Source organism: Micromys minutus (genome assembly GCF_963924665.1).
Source record: "Micromys minutus genome assembly, chromosome: 3".
Taxonomy (NCBI): Eukaryota; Metazoa; Chordata; class Mammalia; order Rodentia; family Muridae; genus Micromys; species Micromys minutus.
Window position 1 is genome coordinate 26,491,613 of NC_137972.1, and position 23,588 is coordinate 26,515,200.

The 23,588-nt window shown below is 35.1% G+C and overlaps 1 protein-coding gene across 12 annotated transcripts in view; it reads left to right on the forward strand.

Moving 5' to 3' along the window:
• Nucleotides 1-23,588, forward strand: part of WNK1 (WNK lysine deficient protein kinase 1) — a 111,897-nt gene that overhangs the window by 42,801 nt on the left and 45,508 nt on the right. For all 12 annotated transcript variants that reach the window (XM_080914514.1, XM_080914519.1, XM_080914520.1 and 9 more), the window contains exon 5: nt 23,289-23,377. In XM_080914514.1, the coding sequence (XP_080770640.1) occupies nt 23,289-23,377 (89 nt within the window). The remainder of the gene's footprint in view (nt 1-23,288; nt 23,378-23,588) is intronic.

The following is a 23,588-nucleotide window of genomic DNA, read 5'->3' on the forward strand; positions in this document are numbered from 1 at the left end:
TTGTGCCTAAGAATGTTAGTAGCAGACATCTAATTCCCTGAAACTACAGTAACTGATAGTTAAGAAATAAATATGTGGGTGATGGGAATCAAAACAAGGTCTTTTGGAAAAGCAACAAGTGCTCTTAACAGTGGAGTCATCTCTCCAGTTGCTCAAGACTGAGATACTAGTAGTAGCAATTAACTTATTTAAGTTTAGTGAGGTTAAATTTTTGTACAAAATTTCTTGTTCCAAACTGTTACTACTTCATTCCCAAAGCTTTTCAATAAATTAGTAAACATGACAAACTGTTATATACAGGTGTCTATCTGGCTATGTAATCAAGTGATAGGCTTTTGGTAATCTTTAAAGGTCACTTGCATTAGATTCTCTTTCTTTGATATTCTGATGTGTTTCTGCTGGCTTTATTAAATCTTAGAGAATCTTTGAGAGTTTGATGTGTTGATTAATATTTTTGTGTATATATATCCATATGTATCTGTGTGTGTGTGTGTGTGTGTGTGTGTGTGTGTGTGTGTGTATTTGTGTGCACAAGGTCAAGAGACTTAAGGAATTTTTGCATAATAAAAGCATGAGTTATTCTATACATATAGACCTTCTTGGGTAGTTTATAGGAAATCATGTGTGATCTTTTGTGAGTAGCTTCTTTCAGTATCATGTAGCTTCATGTAGTAAGTTCTTATCTTTATTTCTTTTTGAGGGTCATGATGTTCATAATAGAATCCCTATGAGCTTTGTACATAGTAGGCAGGTGATCTACCACTTAAGTATACCCTGTACCTTTTATTACTTTTAGAGATTATATTTCATTGTATACATACAATGTAGCTTGTTTAGCAATCATGTTTTGGTGGATATTTAGTCAGATTTAGCCTTTTGGGGGAATTCTGAATAGATCTGCCGTGAATGTTCATGTATAAGAATTTGATTGAACATCTGTACATCTGTTATTTAATTTCTGGTCATTATTTAGGAGTATATCAGTTACACAACAATTTAATACTTGTTTTCTATGAGACTATTTACTTTTTTCCCCCTTTTTTTAGTTTAAATAAAGATAGTGTTTCTCTGTGTAGTCCTGGCTGTTCTAGAACTCACACTGTAGACCAAGCAGGCTTCAAACTGCCTGCCTCTGCTTCCCTAGTGATAGGGGAATTCAAGGCACATACCGTCCTACCCAGCTCATTTTACATTTTGACTATTGAGAGAGTGCTATTTATTTTATATTGTTGTCAGAACTTGTTATTATCCAGCTTTAATAAAAAACATTCCCCACTGTGATTGTTACTTTTTTTTTCTGTGTATTAATTCTGAGTTTGGCCTGTTATTTTTCTAAGATCTTGAAATTTTAGCAAAGATTCATTACTGGGCTATTTATTAGATGAAGGGTTAGGGAAAAAGAGGCCAGAGGTCAATCTAGAGTACTGTTCTTCAAGTACCATCCGTCATAATTTTAAGACAGGGTCACTCACTGACCTAGAACTTGCCAAGTAGGCCAGATTGGCTGGTCAGCCAACATCAGGGATTTACCTATATTTTCACTGCCATATAAGGACACACTATTATGCCTAAAGTTTTATTGTCTTCATTTATGCATTTATTTGTTTTGAGTTTAAGACAAGGTCTCATTATGTCTTGGCTGGCCAGGAACTTACTTTGTAGACCACCAGGATGGCCTCAAACTCTAAGGGAGCCCCCACCTCTGCCTCCTGAGCTCTGGGATCTTCTTGATTGTATATTAATATGTAGTAGCCTTTATTTCTAATTTTGGCTTGGAACCTCCTTTATCATTTAGGAGTTTAGTTACTCCTATTTGCTATCTTATTCTGTTTTTGCTTAGAAATATCATTTTCTGTTTTTTGCTTTGGGCCTTTGCCAGTTGGTGAGTTTTTACAGATAGAAAGCAATTGAGTCTTGTTTAAAACTATTCTGTTTTTGATACATTCAGAAAATTAGGACCATTTATTTATATTTAGGATTATTGTTGAGAGGTGTGTTTTAATTTCTTCCTTCATCTTATATGGCTGAGTATTTTTTGGAGTGCTCAGGTAATGGTCATCAATTTATCATAACAATTCATTTTTTATTCTTCATCTTAAAAATCTTTACAGTGTGTGAAGTGATTAGTTTTTGTTAACTTGACACATACCTGGGAAGAGGGAATCTTTATTGAGGAATACCCTCTATCAGATTGATCCATTGGCAAATCTGTTGGGGCCCTTTATTGATAAATGATTGATTTGGGAAGGCTCAGCATATTGTGGGTGGTGCCATCCATCCCAGGCAGGTTTCCTAGGTAGTTTAAGAAACCATGATGAGTACACCATGGGAGCAAGCCAGTAAGCAGCCTTCTTCCATGATCTCTGTTTCAGTCTTCGGGTTCCTACCTTAAGATCCTGCCCTGACTTTGATGATAGGTTGTGATATGGAAATATAAGACAAATAAACCCTTTACCTCCCAAGTTGATTTTGTTCAGAGCAGTAGAGGAAAGCACATACCTGTGTGAGTACACATGTAGCAACATATATATATGTGGAGATCAGAGGATAACTTTTGGAAGTTAGGTTCTATCCTTCTGACATGGATTTTAGGGATTAATTCAGATTATCAGGCTTGAATAGCAATCACATTTACTTGCTAAAACATTTCACTGGCCAAATTTCTTCTCTCTCTCTCTCTCTCTCTCTCTCTCTCTCTGTGTGTGTGTGTGTGTGTGTGTGTAAGCAGGCCAGAGGTCAGCATCTAGTATGTCCCTCTATTTTCTCCATCTCATTGTGTTTTTTAAAAGATATTTTTATTTTATATTTATGTGCAAGTGTGTCTTTCGCATGTATGTTGTACATACATATGGGTGTGTACCATGGCCAGTGTCTGATTTCCCTGGCATTAGAGGCAGTTGTGAATTGTGTGATAAGGGTGCTAAGAGCCAAGCCCTCTAGAAAAGCAGTAGTGCTCAGAATTGTTGTTCCATCTCTCCAGCCTTAACAAATAGGCTTTTTTTGTTTGTTTTTGAGATATTCTCATTCATTCTCCTTCTTCCCCTCCTCCTCCCACTCTCCCTCCTTCCCCCTACACCTCTCTCTGAACTTGCCAGTTTGGCTATACTAATTGGCCAGCAAACCCAACAAATGTGCCTGCTCTTTTTCTACTCATCACCTCCAAACACACACCAGGTACAGCCTTTTACATGGATGCTGGTACTCCAAACACAGTTCTCATGCTTGCATAGCATTTACCAACTGAACCAACTATCTCTCCAGTCCTTCAGTTTAAAAGCTAATTTTTGTGGATATAATAATCCTGATTGGCAGATATTTAAACATTAGTTAATGCCCTTCTGATTTTCACGGTTTTTGGTGAGCTGCTATTCTGATAGGTTTGCCTTCCTAAATAATCTGTGCTCCCTCCCTTGAAGCTTTCGTGTGTGTGTGTGTGTGTGTGTGTGTGTGTGTGTGTGTGTGTGTGTGTGTGTGTGTGTGTGTGTTTGTTTGTGTTTGTGTTTATACAGGTCCTTGAAGCCAGCAGAGGGTGTTAAGTCTATTGGGACTGGAGTTTGAGACAATTTTGAGCTGCTATGTGGGTGTTGGGAGTTGAGCATGGAACTTTTGGAAGGCAGAAGAGCAGCCAGTGCTCTTAACTACTGAACCATCTCTCCAGCAACTCTTTAAGCTCTGAACTGCTTAACCTAATATGGAAATGTTCTTTTTTGGTAATTTTTATACGAAATTCTACTTGGATGTTCATCCTCATTATCAGATTTAGGAGCAATTTTATTGAATAGGTTTACTAATTCAATAAATAGTTGGAATGAGAATGGCTCCCACTTGGTATAGCCAATTGGGAGGATTTAGAGGTGTGACCCTTGTTGAAGGAAGCATGTCATTAAACTCTAGGTTTAAAAAACTTCCAGTCCTAGAGTACTACTCTTTCTGCTTCCTGTTTGTGGATCAGATGTGAGCTCTCAGCTGCTGTTTCAGGACTATGCCTGCCTGCTACCATGCCCACCATGTTAGTGATAAACTCTTCTCTCTCTTGAAACTGTATGGTCCAAATAAATTCTTTTGTAAGTCATTTTAGTCATAGTATTTTATAGCAATAGAAAAGTAAGGTAAGACATTTACCATAATTTTAATATATATATATATATATCTTAGTTAATAAGTTTATCATATTTTTATAAATTGGTCTCTTAGTCTTATTCCAGACATATTGACTCTTATAGGGTTTTTCTTTATTGCTGTTTGGATGTAGTAATTTTTAAATCTTGCCTTTAATTACTAATATTCTTTCTTCTACCTAGTTTATTCTGTTGATTCTTATTGAGTTCTTGGTTTTATTTTATGTTTATGGTGCCTATTTGTGTGCTTTAGTGTACTAACATAGGTGTGTTTCACAGAGCAGGTGGGGTCAGAGGACAGCTTATACAAGATGGCCTTCTATTACATGGGTCCCAGATATTTAAACTCATGTTCTCAGGCTTATCTACAGGCATCTTTTCATTCATTGAGGCATCTTGCTGGCCTTTCTCCATTGATTTTTTTTTTTAAACTGGATTTATTGAGCTGTTCATTTTCAAACATTTTTTGTTTTGTTTTGTTTTTTTCTGTTTTGTTTTTTCTCCCCTCCATGTTCTTTTTGTTAGTTTACTGTCCAGGTTGCTGAATTTCTTTTACAAGTCTCAAATTGCCTTATTTTATTTTACATTTAACTCATCTTTGAGGTTTTTTTCTAACCAAAGCTAGACTTTAGAATTTTATCTAGAAGTTCAATCATTTTATTTCAATTTAAGAGAAATCAAATTGCTTTGCTTTTTTTGTATTTTATTTCAATGTGATGTTAAAAGTTTAAAAGTTAAGTTTAAGAAACCAACACTAAAATATACGATATAAAGAAGAAACATTACAGTTTTTTCTTTGGTTCTTCTAATATTGAAATCAGCCATGTAGGAGATAGTGGGTTGTGTACCTGGAGATCACATGAGAACTTACTATGTAATGAAAGATAACCTTGAAATTTTGATCCTCCTACCTCTACCTCCCAGTGATAGATACAAAGGATCACATGCCACAATACCCAGTTTAGGTGGTACTGAGGATTGAGTCTAAGGCTTCATGTCTGCTAAACAAGCAAACTACCAACTGAGCTACATCACTAGTTTCTCAGTTACTTCAGTTTTGCCTGTGGCAATTGTTGTACCACTGTTTATTGACCAGAGTGAGAGTTTTATGCCTTTAAATGGTTTGAGCACCTTTACCAAATCAACGGACACAGGAGAACTTGTCAAAACCTCTTTATCGGTCTTTATTGTTACAGATGTGAATTAAATAATTTATCATGAAATACAGAATACTTTACCAAATGTATGCAGATTAGCTGGGTTTTCGTTTGTTTTGCAAAATTGGGTTTCTTGGTGTGTAGACCTGGCTCTCCTAGAACAGGATCAGGCTGGCCTCAAACTCACAGAGAACCTCAACCTCTGTCTCCCTAAGTGCTGGATTAAAGGTGTGCACCAGCACTGTCCCACTTAGTTAGCTGGTTTTTAAATTTACCTTTCAGGGAAGGATAAGGGGACCTTAACCCAATGACAAGTTATTTTTGTAAGAATTATCTTACAAAGAATTATCTATTCTTTATAAGAATAGAAGAGATGCATATACTTGGGAGTATCTGAAATTCTGTGTGACGACAAAGTAAGAGGTTGCTGAACTTACTGTGGCTACAAGACAAGGAACACCAAGGCCAAACATATTTTAGAAGGCATTTAATCATGCTAAAACTGTAGGTTAGAACATCTGGCCTATAGAACCTTGAGACAATAAAGGTCTTGCTCAACTTGTAATACTTTGCTGTGGCAGCCCTCTGAAACTAAACAACTTTATTAACATTTGGTAAAATGATTTTAAACTTCAAGGCTATATAACTTTCTTTGTCCCAAGTGAACTCATCTTAACTACCTTGCTGAACTTAGCCTCTGTAATAATCCTATTTCCAATAAGCTCATTGCATCAGTTACTTGATGCTGTAACAAAAGTATCCAACAAAGCAATTCAAGGAAGCAAAGGTTTATTTGGGCTCACAGAGTACAGCCCATCAAGGCAGGGTTTTTGAAGCAGCTGTTCATATTTCATCTAGATTAATTCTGGTGATTGTTTTCTCCTTTGGTATCACCCATATTTAGAGTAGGACTTCCCAGTTCTGTTCACCTAATCTATATAATTCCTCATTTATTATTTCCAGAGGTTTGTTTGTCTCCAGGGTTATTCTAGATCCTGTCAAGTTTACAGTGTAAGTCATTGTATCACAACCTGCTAGTGACTATTGCCAATGAATTGATGTGAGATTGCTTAGAACCAGGGTACTTGAGGCAATGCTGCTTAAGAATACCTTTACTGGCATTTCTATGCAGCTCTTATTCTAGGTAGTTCAGAATGAGCTCAAGCATTTCTTTTCACCATCATCTGATATGCTCAGGATACAGAAGGTCTCCTGGCCAAATGGGGGCTGTTTGCATAACACTTTTGAGTGTCCTTAGCTGAATTGCTAAGGAGCAGGGAGGATACTTTACTGCAGGTAGAGGCTTTCTCCCAGAAAAGTAAATAAGTTTCTGTAAGATGAGAGTTTACACAGCAGTATGGTGTAGGAATATTCACTATACACCATCTACACCATCAAAAATCCTTCCCTTGTTCCCATATGTTCATGGCTATACTGAATACAAAACACATTCAGTCCAACTTCAAAAGCCCCTCATCTTTAACAGTTAAAAAAGCATTTTAAAAAGTTCAACTCTTAGGCAGTGGTAGCATACACCTTTAATCCCATCATTCAAGATGCAAAGGCAGATGTGTATCTCTGTAAATTATGGGACAGCCAGAGTTACCAAGAGAAACCCTTGAGGGTAGGGAGTGGCAATTCAACATAAAAACACTCTGGGTCCTACAAAAAGGAGGGGATGGGGCATGCCTGGCTTAGTAGATAAAGGTACCAGCCTATAAGCCTGAGGATGTGTTCAATTCCTCAGATTCATTTGGTAGAAGGAGAACCAAGTCAGGTGCATTGTCCTCTGACTTCTATGTGCATGTTATAGCACTTATATACACACACACTAAACATTCTTATATATCATTTCAATAATACACTATCCATGATGCATAATTCTAATATAGAATGTAGTAAACAAACATTCTTATAATAAAGGGGGAAATGGGACATAGTAAGCTAATATTAGAATAAAGTTAGGCAGAAACCCAGCAGAGTAAGCACCAAAAAATTCAGCAGCAGCTCTTACATCCTGAATTTTTGGTTTTTAATGGAGCACACAAATACCTCAAACCTAGGTGTCTTGTTACAAAGACACCTTGAATTCTTCCAATGCAAATTCTAGGTTTTATTTTAATAGTACTAATTTCTTTAACAGTTATAGGTGTTTGGTCATTACTTACTATCCTTGTCAAACTCTAAAACTTGTTTATTACTTTTGGGGGGGGGCAAACTTCACATTTTTCTTTATGTCCCTTCTTTTCCTTTTTTTACTTAAAAACAAACAAAACCCAAACCTGTAGAACTGGATGAGACCAGTGAGCAGTAAATGACATTGCTTGAAATATCCTCCATCAAAAATATGAGTCCATTTTTTTTAAACATTAGTTACGTGTTTTGTTACTCTGACCAAAAAAAAAAAAAAAAAAAAACAACTGACAGAAGTAATTTAAATGAAGGATTATTTTGTCTCACATTTCAGTACTGTCCATCTTGGCAAAGAAGTAATTGTAGCACAAGCTTGAAGCAGTTGTTCATGTAGCATCCACATCAGGAGGCATAGACAGATGAATGCTGCTGCCCACATAGATTTCTTTTCTTTTTTTCCTTTTCTTTTCTTTCATGCAGCCCACGATCCCAGCTTAGGGAAATGAATGCTACCACCCATATTTAAGATTGTAGTTAAAAGTTGGACTTCATGCCAACTTATGAGAATTATATTCCAAAGAAGGAATGAAATTTAAAGTAATTCTTGAAAAATTGTTATCTTATAAAATGAAGTTAAATCACAGTAATAGAAACTGACATCCAAGTAAAAGCAATATATAAGTATAGAAAAAAAAGAATGGGATAGCATCTGAACCCTCGTCCATTTTTAGATTCTAAAATCTCAAAATTGAAATTTCTGGATACCCAGTTAAAGCAACATTCTGTGTTGTCAGGATAGGGCTGTGGGGTTTTGTTTGGCAATATTTTCCCATAATTTTTAGTCTTATTTTCACTTTGTTTTCTGAGAGCAAAAACAAATCGTCTTTTTCTTTCTTTCTTTCTTTCTTTTTTTTTAATATTCCTCAAACATTTCAGGATGGTTTTTCTAAAACTAATTTCCTAAGGAAGTAAGGCAAATATACCTTGTTAGAAGAGGATATTAGTCTGCTTTCTTTTTGTTTCTTATCTTTCTGTTTAAGATTGCATCTTGAATAGCCTAGACTTCTTGGTGGGTGTGTGTGGGTGTGTGTGTGTGTGTGTGTGTGTGTGTGTGTGTGTGTGTGTGTGTATTTTTTTTTATTGTGCTGAAGTGTTTTGTTTGTAGGTTTGTCTTGTATATCACATGTATGTCTGCTCCCCAGTGAGGCCAGAAGGCTTTAGATCCATTAGAATTCCAGTATACTGTTGTGAGACATTGGGACTGGGAATCTATCCTACAGCCTTAGGAAAAGTATCAAGTGCTCTTTTAACTACCCAGTATTCTCTCTAGTCCTGTTGCTGGCTCTCTTTACACAAGGATTCATCTGAAGAAATATTGCTCATTGTTCTATATTCTAATTTGGTTTTAACTATTCCCTCTTTCTTACATTTAATACCTATATCAAGGACAAGTTCTTTTTTTCTAAATATGCAGGGGTTTCTTCTGTTTTCACAGTTACTCAGTTATTTAACAGCTACCGCACTGAATAGAGGATTTTAGTGATCAGCATTAACACTTAGATGTATAGGTAAATTCTCTCATAACACTTGATTTGGAAGAGCAAGTAAATACTTTTATTTACCTGTTACACATCTGGAAAATAAGAGTTCTGATCTCATATCCAGCTTAAATCAAATGTTATAATGAATTAATAAGCAGTATAGTGTCAATTATGATATGAGGGCATTTTAACCAGCATAAGTGCTAATATAGAAGTGGTGAAGGCAGACTAGACTAACAGAAATAATGCACCGATAACATACTGTATATATCATACTTGAACTCTTAATGTTAAGAGGCCTAGTGAGACTTTTCTTGATTAACCTATCTAAAAAATAGTTATTAAAATATATACATGCTTTGATTCTATTCTCACTTTATATTTTCATTTCTTTTATCACATGCTAACAATTTTTATTTAATACTCTAATTTGAATACAACTTGTATATACAATATTTCAACTGAGGCTTATTTTAACAGTGATCATTTGTTGCTTATAGTTACATGAAATTATTGTGTTATCTATGTATTTATTACCTCAAACACAAGCAGCCCTCTAGAAAAGTAACAGAAAACACAGACCCTTTGTTCTTCATTTTATGATAAAGAATGGATATCAGTTTAAAAAACTAGCATTTTCAAATATAGGAGTTGACAATATAGAATTAAAAGACTAGATAATAAAGTGATTTGAAAGTTATAAACACTCAGCCAATATTTGTGAAATAAATACATGAGTATGGAATATGAGAGGTGAGTAAAGTGTATTTGAAGTTTGGTCTGCTTGAGTTCAGATCCCAGGAATGTTTGATAGCTGCAGATTTTTTAATTCTTCTGAGCCTAAAGTATTAACTGAGAAAGGCATATAAAATTTTAAGAACTCCTGCGTATGCACTCATCATCCAGCACTTTCTGGATATTGCCATTACTACTAGTATTACTATAACATAAATAGTGGTGAAATTAGTTGTCACTAATGATATTTAGCAAACTGTGTGAAATGTGTTTAATAAGCTTTATTCACATAAAGCCAAACTTCAAACAGGATGAAAGAATTGATATTTGCATATAATTTTGTAAGTTGCCTTTCAAATTACCTTAGACTATTTTATGCTAATTTTTATAGTGCTAAATAGATAATATGACAAACTTGGAAGTTTTAATTATTTTGCTTAATGCCATGACAGACAGATAATTAATAACAGAGTCTAAAAACAAGATATTACGATAGATAGTAACAGTTTTTTCCTTTGCTTGTTTTAAACTTTTTCTTCTAGGTTTTTCTCATCTCCTTCCCCCCCCTTTTTAAAAATCCCTAGCCAGGTAGTGGTGACACATGGCTTTAATCCCAGTGATATGCTTTTAGTCCTAGCATACAGGAGGCAGAGGCAGAAGGATCTCAAGGCCAGCCTGGTCTACAGAGTGAGATCAGGACAGCCAGTGCTGTACAGAGAAAATACTGTTTAAAGAAGAAGAAGAAGAAGAAGAAAAAAAAGGGGGGGACAGGTATTAGGCTGGAGAGATGGCTCAGCGGTTAAGAGCACTGACTGCTCTTCCAGAGGTCCTGAGTTCAAATCCCAGCAACCACATGTTGGCTCACAATCATCTTTAATGGAATCAGATGCCCTCTTCTGGTGTGTCTGAAGACAGTGTCAGTGTACTCCTATAAGTTAAATAAATAAATCTTTATTTAAAGAAAAAAAAAAAGGGTATCAAGAACAACCTAAACTAATAACACCTTTTGTTGTAGTTGACAACAGTTTGATACATATTTAAACTTTGCTTGCTTCACCAACACATACTAAAAATTAGAATGACTCCTGTGAATAGATATGTCAGTCTTTCCTATAAGTCAAGGGTTTTCAGTAACAATTTTGAGGAATGAAAACGAATAGTCATATCTCAAATTGACTTGTTTAAAGAATGGAATGTTAGTGATCAGAGTTTGGGGAGGTCACAATATTAATGCAAAAGAAATAAAGTGTAGTGATTTGGGGGAGGTAATAGACATTATAAAAATCTTATTTTTGCCTTGCTCAAAATGTTAGGCTATTTGGAGGAGTAAAGAGGAGTAAGAGGGTACAAACCACCTGTTCAAACAAACAAAAAAGCCTAAGCTTTGTTTCAAGAGCTCATAGGCAGCAATAGTTTTTATAAACCATCATCAGTAATTATTATTTCTTCCTAAAACATTATTATGCTTAATGTAGGTAAAATACATTCCCCTTTCCCTAGTTGTGTTGTAGTGTGTTTAAGTCCTACAGCACAACCAATAGCTTGTTTACAAAGTAAAAAGGAACCAATTATTTTACTAAAGAATTGTTTTTACAATCATGTCCTTACCAAGGATTTTCAAACACCAGCAAACTTTTTTTTTTGTCAGTTTAATGTATCTGGTTTCTACAATGAAGATTAAATTCATGCTCATTTGGTTTTAAATGTGTCTTTGCCAACTAAGTCTAAAATGCAGTATTTTTTGAAATTTACAAACCAATTTCTATACAGTATTGCTTGCTACTTTTAAATAAAGTCAAGATTAATGCACATTTGTATGCCTTTCATTCTCTTTCAGTTAGGAGTCTTTTCAGAGGGCTGATTATAAAAGTATATATGCAAAAGGGGCAACAAATACTAAGTTCTGGGTTGTGGGGCTCTAAACCCTTCATTTGTAACAATGTATCAATATAGAGTTGTTCTGTTCTCTTCAACTGAATTTATTAGTGCATTTCTCAGCACAAATATATTTAATTTTATTTTTATATTTTTGAGCATTCATAGGAAAATGTTAATTCAGTGTTGTCTAGTGAATGCTAATAATGCATTAACTTGAGCAGCTAGAACAAGACATAGTCTATATTCTAATATGTAATGGTCCAGTTAATGGTAGAACAAAAGTAGAATTCAAATATTCCATTGTCAAGTTCAATGTTACTTACACTTTGTGCTTTGTACTTCACCTCTGTCTACTCTTATTTTCCCAGAGTAAGTCAGTCAAACTGAGTACTTGTTCAATAAATGCTTAAAACTTGTTTCTATTAGTAACACTTTTTAAATGTGTGTAGTGGTACCCTTTAATCCCAGCACTTGGGAGGCAGAGGTAACCAGATCTCTGGAGGCCAGCCTGGCTACATAGAAAAATACTGTCTCAAAAATCAAGCCAAACAAACAAACAAAATAATATTTTTCATATGATGCTCCTTCTACTATGAAAGACATTTTCTTCTGCCCTTAATAAATATCGCTTCCAAAATCTGACTCAATGATAATAATGATATTAAAAGTATCTTCACTCCTGTAAGTTTGGTGAGATGTATTTCTGTTTGCTGTATACTTCTTATGCTTCTTAGACCAGAAAATTCATTATTGCTGCAATGTGCCTAAATAAGAAAAGTATCTTTACATACTGTCAGTTTTTATTCCACATTGGGCATTAAAGATTGATATTCAGGGTTCATGGAGGAATTAAGAAAAATTTTACAATTGTTTTTTAATCCCCCCTTCTCCAAATGATACCCCAAATTGTCTCTTAAATTTATAATCACAATAGTAACAGCTTCTGAAACACAAGAATGCAACTTGTGACATACATTTTTTTCACTTACAATCCAGACTTATAGGAGAATTTATTAAAGAATCATTTTTAGCTAATTTCAGATTCTTTTTTTAACTGCTAAAAGATAACACAACATCTGTTTTTTCAACTTCAAACACTATGTAATTACAAACAGGTGTCACTTGTTTCTGTAGAAAGGAGCAAACTGTAATCAGTTATATAAAAACTTGAAGGAATTTTACCTTAATGGTTTTAATTCTGTTTTTTCCATACAAGATGTTCAAACCTTGCAATTCAAAGGCTAATGGAATCAGTGACAAAGTCAAATTACACAAACAAAGTAATTAAAAATCTCCCATTATTTTTTAACTTGGTTGTTAAAGGGCTGGATTTAGCCAGATTCTTGTTGGTATGAACCATTAGTTTACAGGTATTTGAACATAGCATATATTTCCATTGGAAAATAAGCCTCTTCGAATGCCTTACCAAATTGAGTTGGCTCTATTAAAGGAAATTAGCTTGCCTCATGATTCCCTAAGGCTTATTACCTTGGATACTTGGAAGCCAAGTTATTGCTCCAACCTCAAATGTATTATCCTTTATATAAATCTTGATGCGTGATGTTTCCTCTTCCACTAAGAGTGAACTTATGACCGAGCACATACTAGACAAATGTTCTACTGATGAGCTGTGTATTTCCTGACCTACCTTTAAAAGTTTTACTTTGAGATAGAGTCTCACAGAGTTCTGAGTTCATTCTGTAATTCAAGCAGGGCTTGAATTTCAGTCCTACTACCTTAGCCTCCCAAGTAGCTGAATTAATACTCTTCCTTGGATCTCACTACCAAAGGCATAGATTTAAGATAAGTGGGTCAGATAACAAGTATAACTAATCAGGTGTGTGAGAGTGTGCACGAGCATACTGATTCCAAGGCCCCAAAGTGATCTTTGGGAATCTTATGTATAACCTTATCTATAGCTCATAAGATTTTTTCTTTTGGTCCTAGGTTTTCTGTTTCGGTTTGTTTTCTTTCATTACATGGGCATCTTAAAGTTATTTTTTATTTTATTTATTTTGATTTGTTTGTTTTTTGTGCTGATTTCTTTGAATCTTTTTTCCTCTTTTTTTTTTTTTTTTTTTTTTTTTTTTGTTTTGTTTTCTCTTTTTTTCTTTTTGAGACAGGGTTTCTTTCTGTAGCCCCGACTGTCCTGGAACTTGCTCTGTAGACCACCAGGCTGGCTTCAAACTCACAGAGATCTGCCTGCCTCTGCCTCCTGAGTGCTTTGATTAAAGGAATGCACCACCACCTCTTGCAACACCCATATGCATGGAAAAGGCATATTTTATTTTCAAAAGTGCTTTGAGTTAGCCAAGCATATAGTCTTAAACAGTCTTCCTCATGTTAAGCTGAAAGAACATTTCTGCCCAGTACCTGACATCTTAGACTACTTGCTTTGTAGTGATAAATGACTGAGCCAGAAATTGCTCCTGCTTTGAGATTGCCTGTTAGTATAAGTGCATTTCTAACCCTTAGAATAAAGTATTTTTTAATTTCATGTATTTTGGGGAGGGGCACTAATGTATCATAGCAACATGTTGTGTAGAAGTCAGAAATCAACTTTCAGGAATCTGTTCTCTCCTTTCAACATGAGTCTAATAGATTGAACTCCTATTCTTTTACCCACTGAGTCATTTGGGTGTCCCTAGAGTAGAAGTATTTCTACCAAATAGCATCTAACCCTTACATGATACTATCAATGATTAAACCCTGACATTCACTGTCTTTGAGATTCAGACAGCTTTATACTGATGCCACAGCAGCACTTTGTCTACTATATTAATATTATAAAGAAAAGCTAAACAATTAAATTTAAGGTAGCTTTTATTGGGGCTCATGAAATTTTCTTTCCAGGAAATGTCTGTGCATGTGTAGGCTTTTAATGGGGGTGGGGGAAGCCTTTACTGGTTTTGTATAACAGTTCACTGCTGTTTTCAAAACTATGCAGAAGTGGATATTTAAAAAAAAAAAATATATATATATCTTACTCCTTCCCTTCCATATACAGTGGGACTTGAACTCAGGGCTCCATGCATGCTCAGCAAGCATTGCACCACTGAATTACAACATCCCCAGCCCTAATATTACCACATTTTAAATTGGAAAAATAGTAGCTATTTCTGTTTTTCTATATGCATGAGTGTTTTGTCTGCATCCATTTCTGTTTACCACTTGTACCTCGTACCCATGGAGGCCAGAAGAAGATATCAGAATCTCTGAAAACAGGAGTTACAGGTGGTTGTGAGCTGCGAATTAAATTGGGTCCTTTAGGAAAAAAAGCCAGTGGAAGTATAAGTTAACTGGATAGCTGCCAGTGTATTGTCCCTTCTGGACGATTGCTCTGAATTTGTTTTGTTGACTGAGTTCAGTCTCTTAACCCCACTTTTAAATAAAGGTTAGTTTCAATAAGATTGGCATGATAGAAGTGTTTCAGTAGGTAGATATCTAGTGTTACATACAGGAAGGCCTCCAAGGTAGTGTTCAAAGTCAAGGAGGCAGAGCTTTTAGATATTGTAGGTGGAGCTTTTGAGCAAATAAAAAAAGTCTGTGCTTACTCGAGGATGTATTGCTCTTGTAGGAGAAGCAGAAGAAACTACTAGTAGCAAAATCATTGCCCTTTCAGGATTTATATCCACAGAGCAAATCTAAATAGATTGTTGGCTGAGCAGAACAAACTCAGAGTTGGGAAGCTTGGCTATTAAACAAGAACTATGCTCCAACTTTGGTTTATCTTTCTTATGCTGTGGGCTAAGTTATGGTAGTGTCTATTACTTTCCCCTAGTTTTTTTTTTTTTTTTTAATTCTAATAAGTCTTTTTTGCCTTTTCTGATGGATTTTATGAAGAAAGATTTTTGTTCAGTATTTGTTATTGTAAATTCTCATTGCTGCTGCTGTTTTCAAAAGGATTGTATAAATGAGGTAAGAATTTTCAGTCTTAATTAGGGCTTATTATAACCTTTCTAATGGTGTATATAAAAGTTTCATTTAAATTACTGAAATTATTTAATGATCTATAGTTTGTTCTGTGTGAGGAGGTATGGGTTTATTTTTCATTCTGAATGGTTAGGACAAGTTTTACTTTTATCAAGATATTAGATGTTATTCTAACATTTGAAATTTAAACTTTTAAGAAGCAATTACTGACAACTTTTTAAAAAATCAAAGATTGAACCAAAGAATTCTATACTATGACTCATTTCTGTGTTTTCAGTAGATTAGTTGGCAAACAAACATAGAATTAAAGAAGAGGGGGAGGAGGGAGGCACATTTTATTCATTTTAGTTATACTTTATGGATGTCTGTTTTAGGTGTCAGAAGCCCTGGAACTGGAGTTACAGAAAAGTATAAGCCCTCATGTGGGTGGCGGGAAATTAACCTGGATCCTCTGGAAGAGCACTCAGTGCTCTTAACCACTGAGCCATCTTTCTAGCATTCAGTGCTACATATTTGATACTTTGGAATCAACATAGTCATTTTTTATACTTCATATGCATTACAGAAGTGACTGAGACAAGGTCTCAAAACAAAATAAGAAAGTACAGAATTTTATATTACCTTGAAAGTATCTAGTGGGTATCTATAGATAGTCAAAATATATTTAATATCATTTAAAGAAGAGAAATAAGCTACTCTAACATGTTTCAAGGGGATGTATGTCTATTGAGATGATTGCCCAAAGATAAATCCTGTGAATTACAACAGTAAAGCAAGAATACTTTTAGAGCTCAGTTGCCTGTTTGGAGGAGTGGAGTGAGAAAAGTGTGTGTTCTCATTCAATAAAGCTTAGGGTTTTTTTTTTTTTTTTTAGTAACCCAGTTTTCTGTCTTAGTATTGGTTTTATATTTTCTAACCTTATCCAAAAAAAGTTGGGAAATACATTTGTTTTTACTAGTTGGGACAGGATCAAGTGTGATTAAGCTAAGGAGGTTCTAAGACAACCTGATGTATACATGTTAAAAAGAACATTTGTTATTACTACTGTGTTCTTTCTGGTGCTAAAAAGTATGTTTTAGAATAACCTACACCAACTTTTAAAAAATGTCAGTGATCGAATATATATTAAGTTCTTAGATCTTAAAAATAAAAAGCCCAGGAGTATCTCAAAACCTTACTACTCAGTGTATCATGGCTCTCCTGTAAGTCACTTTCAAGTTTATAAAGATATGTACTTATTCCAAATACTTTACTTGTCTGTTAATACTAAATTTATACATTCTTGCATATTGCTATTGTTTATTTGAAACAACAGGGTTTCTTAATGTAGCTTTCGCTGTTCTGGAAGTCCAGGCTGGCCATGAATTTACATAGATCCACCTGCCTCTGCTTCTGAAGTGCTGGAATTAAAGGCATGTACCACCATTGCTGGACCACATAATTTTTAAAAGCTATTTCCAAAGGCCACAGTGGCTTATGGATGTTTTATTACATTCATAGGGAACCATCTATATTATAGAAGAAGACACATTTTTTCCTCATTAAATTTTCTGTTGGTTTGTGATTATTTTTCTGTAGCCTTTGAACTGTCTTCACATGCAAAGTCTTAACTATGTTCAATCTGTTATACAAAATTGTGTTTCAGACAGTTGCTTGCCAATAATATTTTAGACTTTTTTTCCATTTAAAAGTCTATTTTATGCCTTTTTACTTTATTGTAGAAAACAAAAACTAATATAAAACAAGAAAACTAAAATTTTCTCCTATCAACCTTTAGTGCAAGATATTCATAAAAGGATAATTGCTTAAAGGAAAATTGCTTTGTTTTGTTGTAAATTACTGTGTGTATGTCCACAACTGCATATGTGCTGTGGTTTTATTTTATTTTTGGAACAAGATCTTATGACCTTGAACTTGCTTTGTAACCATTAATGCTCTTAAATTTCTGATCCTGTTGGTTAATAACACCTCCCTGGGTGCCAGGATTAATCATGAAACACCAGACCAGGTTTGGCTTATGTGGTATTGGAGATCAAACCTAGGGCTTCATGCTTGTGAGGCAAGTACTGTACCAACTGAGAGACAATCCACAGTTTATATTTCTTTTAGTCTTAGGTTTTAAATACCCTTTTTCTCTACCACTGCAGTTTTGACTTTAGCAGCATTATTCTTGTTTTCATTAGAGTTATGAAGAACATGTCCACTAAACTCAGTAATAAGACAAGAGTGTCCATGATCTCTACAACTGTAGTGCTTACAGTCTGTTATTACTATAATGCTTATGACTGAAGGTGTTAACGGTGATACACATAAAAAAAGTGAAACAAGTGTTCTTGTTTGCATATGGTATGATTCTATGCCTAAAAGATTCTAAAGCTTCTACCAGAAAATTTTGACCACTGATAAACACATTTAGCAAAGTACAAGAACATAAAACACAGAAAACTTGAGCCTTCTTAACTTCTTTGGGTCTGTGGGGTGTATCATGGATATTCTGTGCTGTATGGCTAATATCCACAGATCAATGAGTATGTATGGTTTTTTGGGTCTGAGTTACCTCAGTCAGGATGATATTTTCTAGTTCTATTTGCCTGCAAAATTTATGATGTCCTTGTTTTTAATGGCTGAATAGTATTCCATTGTATAAATAAACCACATTTTCTTTATTCATTCTTCAGTTGAGAGATATCTGGTTTGTTCCCAGTTTCTTGCTTTTACAAATAAAGCTGCTGTGAACATAGTGGAGCATGTATCCTTGTGGTATGGTGGAACTTCTTTTGGGAATAAACCTAGGAGTGGTATAGCTGGGTCTTCAGGTAGGAAATATTTCCAATTTTCTGAGAAACTGCTAGATTGATTTCCAGAGTGTACAAGTTTGTAACCCACCAGCAATGGAGGAGTTTTCGCCTTTCTCCACATCTTCACCAGCATGTGCTGTCACTTGAGTTTTTTATGTCAGGCATTCTGATTGATGTAAGGTGGAATCTCAGGGTCTGTACTACAAAGCAATAGTGATTTAAAAACTTCATGGTGTTGGTATAGAAACAGGTTGATCAATGGAATAAAATCAAGTACTGAGAAATAACCCTACGGACACTTGATTTTTGACAAAGAAGCCAAAACCATACAATGAAAAAAAGAAATGGTGCTGGTCTAACTTGATGTCTTCATGTAGAAGAGTGTAAATAGACCCATGTTTATCACCCTGCACAAAATTCAAGTCCAAGTGGACCAAGGACCTCAAAACATAAAAGTGGATACACTAAATCTCATGGAAGAGAAAGTGGGAAATAGCACTGAATGCATTGCTACAGGAGACTATTTCCTGAACAGAGCACCTATGGATCAGACTCTAAGATCAACAATTGATGAATGGGACCTCATGAAACTGAAAAGCTCTTCTATAAGGCAGAGAACACTGTAAATAGAACAAAATGGCAGCCTGTAGATTGGGAAAAGATTGTTACTAACCCTACATCTAACAGAGAGGGATAATATCCAAAATATATAAAGAACTCAAGAAGTTAAACTCCAATAACCAAAGAACCCAATTAAAAACGGGACACAGAACTAAACAGATTTCTCAACAGAGGAATCTCAAATAGATGAGAAACACTTAAAGAAGTGTTCAATATTCTTTGTCATTAGGAAAATCAATACTCATATCTTAAATAGAGAAAAGAATTTTCTTAACAAGCTCTTTAAGTTAACCAAGTATATAACTAGTGCAATTCTGCCTAATGCCTAATATCTTAGATTAAAAAAGATGTGTGCTACAAGGGTGGCTTTTTTAATGCTAGCACTCCCAAGTATGGATAGGGATAATTTAAACTAAAGACTTTCAGAAATGCTACATGGAAACCTACTACTGTAGCAGCTTTCTAAAATCTACACAAACATACAAAGAATTTAAAAGGAGTTACCCTGTAGCTGAGATGAGGTTGGTGGGGGGGGGGTTGTTGACACTAAGATTTATTTGTTTGTTTGTTTGTTTGTTTTAAGCCCAATGGTAGGCATGCATTTCCACTCTTGGAGGACTTGTTCATTAGTGAATCTCAGACAGGCTGTTGTCATCTGGAAATAGATAAGATTATATTGCTGAAGTTACTACATAGTAACACCTAGACCACAGAGGAAGCAAAGCCTTGTAACAATCTAGAAGCTTTATCTCTACTAGCTAAGTCTTTTAGTTCTGGAAAGTGCAGCTACTAGTGGAGAAAAGTCATCATCAGTCTTTACTCAGCTGTGAACCCAATTAGCTAAGATAAGGATTGGTCTGCCAAGATATGGTGCAATAGTGGCAGGATGCTATGGAGGTAAGCAACTCCCAATCTCCTACCCCCAGCTTTTGTTTTGTTTTATTTTCCTAGATAGGGTTACACTGTGGAGTTTTGTCTGTTCTGGGAACAGGTTGGCCTAATTCTGAGATCCACCTGCTTCTGCCTTCTAAATTCTGGGATTAAAGGCATGTGGCATTATGCCTGGCATCTACTTTCTGATTGGATTTAAGGTCCACTTCCTAAGAGAGAACACATGCTTGTAAAGGCAGCATGTCCAAGAAGGTTGTAGACCCTAGAGAACTACTTAATGATTGTTCGGCTAAATGTACATAATATTAAAATGATTCTTGATGGTATATTCTTATACCCATATAGTAACCATATATTTTATAACTTATTGGGGTGTTTTGGATATAGCACATACATACTCATAAAAATTGTGACAGCATGTACAAGACCTGGATAAAATAAACCAGACAGAATTCTAGCATAAATAGAGACAGCTTCAGAGAGGTTATTGCCCAGGATCCAGTGGATGACAACACCAAGTGTATACTGGCAGCATAAGTGGATTCAAAGGGTTTGTATATGCATGGATTTGTGGGAGAATGAGTAGGCTGGATGAAGACACATGCATATATGAAATTCTCAAACAGAATTACGTGGACAAAGATATTTAGGGAATACTTAACTGCATTTGAAAAAGAAAATGACCAAAGAAAATACAAAAATGTGATCTTTGTAGTTGTTTTTAGATTTAAACTTACAAATTACTGTCATGTTACTTGAGGATTTTACTACAGTTAATTGCTGTGAAAAGTTACTCTTAGAACAATTCTCTAAATCACTGCTTGAAAAGAATGCAATGGGTGATTAATGAGAATTAATAAAATTTGTAGTTAATTTCCACATTTAATGACTTTGACACTCAATCATTTGATGTAAAACCAGTGGGTGTCTGAAATCAGTGATAGTACTGAATCTTATAATACATTTCCTCTAGGAATAATATGTACCTTATTGTAAAAAGTTATGGTAATTTTTTGAATAAAATCAAGACATATTAATATTTTTCAGTCTATACTTGAAGAACTCAGACTACTGTTATTTTTAGTCTTTTGAGAGATTATGTACCTTTATGTGATCTGGTTATTACTAGTTTTATTTCTGTTACTGAGGCTATACAGATGATTAGAATTTATGTATCTTATTTTCAGAAAAAGTTCCCTCCCGTCTTTGTGTTTATAGATTTATATCACTGCTTGTACATGTTGCTCTATCTTTCTGGATTCCTTTTGGGTGTGTATTAGGTTTAGGGTTTTCACTTTGAGGCAGGTTGAACTTTGTAGCTCTTAGCTGGCTTAGAACTCAGTCTGTCCTCAAAGGAGTATGCTACCATGCCCAGCACTGTCCTTGGTTTCTTAATCCATAATATTACCCAAATGAAATGGCAATAACTACCAAGGTCTCCTTCTAACCTACCTTACCAGTAGCGCTGTTTTGACACATTGCTGAAAGTTTTATTTTTGAAGTGTTTGTTTGTGTTTGGAGACATGGTTTCTGTACATACCCCTGAATATACTAGAACTCACTGTGTAGATCAGCCTGGCCTTGAACTCATAGAGATCAGCTTGCCTCTGCCTCCATAATGTTGGAATTAAAGGTGCACGAGCCATCCTATATAGCCAAAGAATTTGTATCAAATGAAAAATTTAAAGCATCATGGAACTGGATGGCTTTATGTCAACATGGCACAAGCCAAAGTCATCTGAAAGGAAGGAACCTCAATTAAGAAAATGCCTCCACAAGATGCCCCTGTAAGTAAGCTTGTAGAACTTGACTAATGATGGTTATGGGGAAACCCAGTCCATTTTGTATGTTGCCATCTCTGGGCTTGGTGGTCCTGGGTTCTATAAGAAAGCAGGCTGATCAAGCCATGAGGACCAAGCCAGTAAACACTATTGCTTCATGGCCTCACAGATTCCTCACTTGTTTGTGTTTCTGAGTTCCTTCTCTAATTCTATGAAAATGTTAGCCAAATAAGCCCTTCCATTTCCACATTCTTTTCCTCATGATGTTTCATTGCAGCAATAGAACACTGTGATGTTAGTTTCAGAATGAGTAGTGCTGATGAATTTTCTTCTTAAATTAATTGCAATACTTATGCTTCATATGAGTCTGATATTTTCATTTTATGACTGGGTTTTGTTGTTGTTGTTGTTGTTGTTGTTGTTTTTGGGGTTTTGTTTTGTTTTGTTTTGAAACAGGGTCACACATAACCCTAGCTGGCCTTGAACTCTTCAGGTTTTAGATGGGGCAGGTGGTTCAAAGGACACTAACGGATTACTAGATACTAATGGGTTTATTAGAAGCGGTTTTTTTTGGGGTTTTTTTTTTGGCTTTTTTTTTTTTTTTTTTTTTTTTTTTGTCAAATCTACATTTATTCTAATCAACAGGTGAGACGCTTGCAACAATGCTTTAAAAAAAAAAAAAGCAGGGATTCTGTGAAATTGCCAGGTAGGGGACTTATAGATAGATGCTAGACTGAAGCAGAAGGAAGAAAACTACTGGGCAGGACAATGGCCAGAAGTACTAGGGTCAAGTGTGGGGGAAGACATCCTTGCTGATTAATTAAGCTGGTATATATATCTACTCATGGTTTTGAACTCCAGTTTGCTTCATTAGAAACATTATTAATTCCAAGAACCAACTAACAAAGGTGCCAATAGCATGGCAGAGACTCTGAGAAGACCCTCTTTTCTAAAGAGAATCAATACCTGAGTAGTAGGGGAGGGAATTTCTTTTTAAAGGATTGGGTGGAGGGGTTGTTTATAGTAAGATTCTATAGCCAGACTCGTTTCCAGACTAGAGTCAGGAGAGGGGTTATTAAGATAAAGGTGTAACATTCTCAAGGAATTCAGCAAGTCTTCTGGGGTGTGGGGCAGAGTCATAGACAATATCCAAGTAGGATGCCTGTTAATATCTGTGAGAAGAACCTGAAGAACCTCCAAAGATAGTAAGCCTGAGCCTCCTGCCTCCATTTCAAAAGTGTTGGCAAATAGACTTACATTCACTTTTCCTGATTCTCATTTTTTCTGTTTTATTTATGTAAAGTTGCTTCTTAGTTATTCTGACAAATCAATAGTAACCCATAGTTCCTTGTACTAAATGTTATTATACACAAATACTATTATATAATATGATCTCTTCCAAACCATGTTTCATACCTACTCTAGGGTTCAGTGTCCAGAATAAAAGCTGAAGTAAATATGTTAGTTTTCAAGGTTGCACAAAAGATTTTATCAGCAGCCTAATTTTTTTTCTTCTAAAAGACCTCCTATATTATTTGTTGTTTCTTGAGATTGCCACTTAATAATTGCCACTGATCTCTATATGGATCGGGTCCTACAGGTACATCAGAAAAAGGGCCACGATATTATGGAGATATTAATAAAGAGTTCAGGATTCTCTTTATTATTTCCTTATTTCTATGACTTTTTTTCTGGATTTTAGGGAGTGAAGCCAGCCAGTTTTGACAAAGTAGCAATTCCTGAAGTGAAGGAAATTATTGAAGGATGTATCCGACAAAACAAAGATGAAAGGTATGTTGATTCTTTTACATTGTGTTATTTACATTGTGTTAACAGTGAGGTAAATTTAATACTTGTGTTTCATTTTTTCATTTATAACATAACTTTTTAAAAATTCGATTATTTCCATTGAATCTTCTCAGATTTTTCCACTGTAACTGTAAAAATGTGGTTTAGTAATTTTTTTTTTAAATGTAATCAACAGCCACCTTACAACAGACTA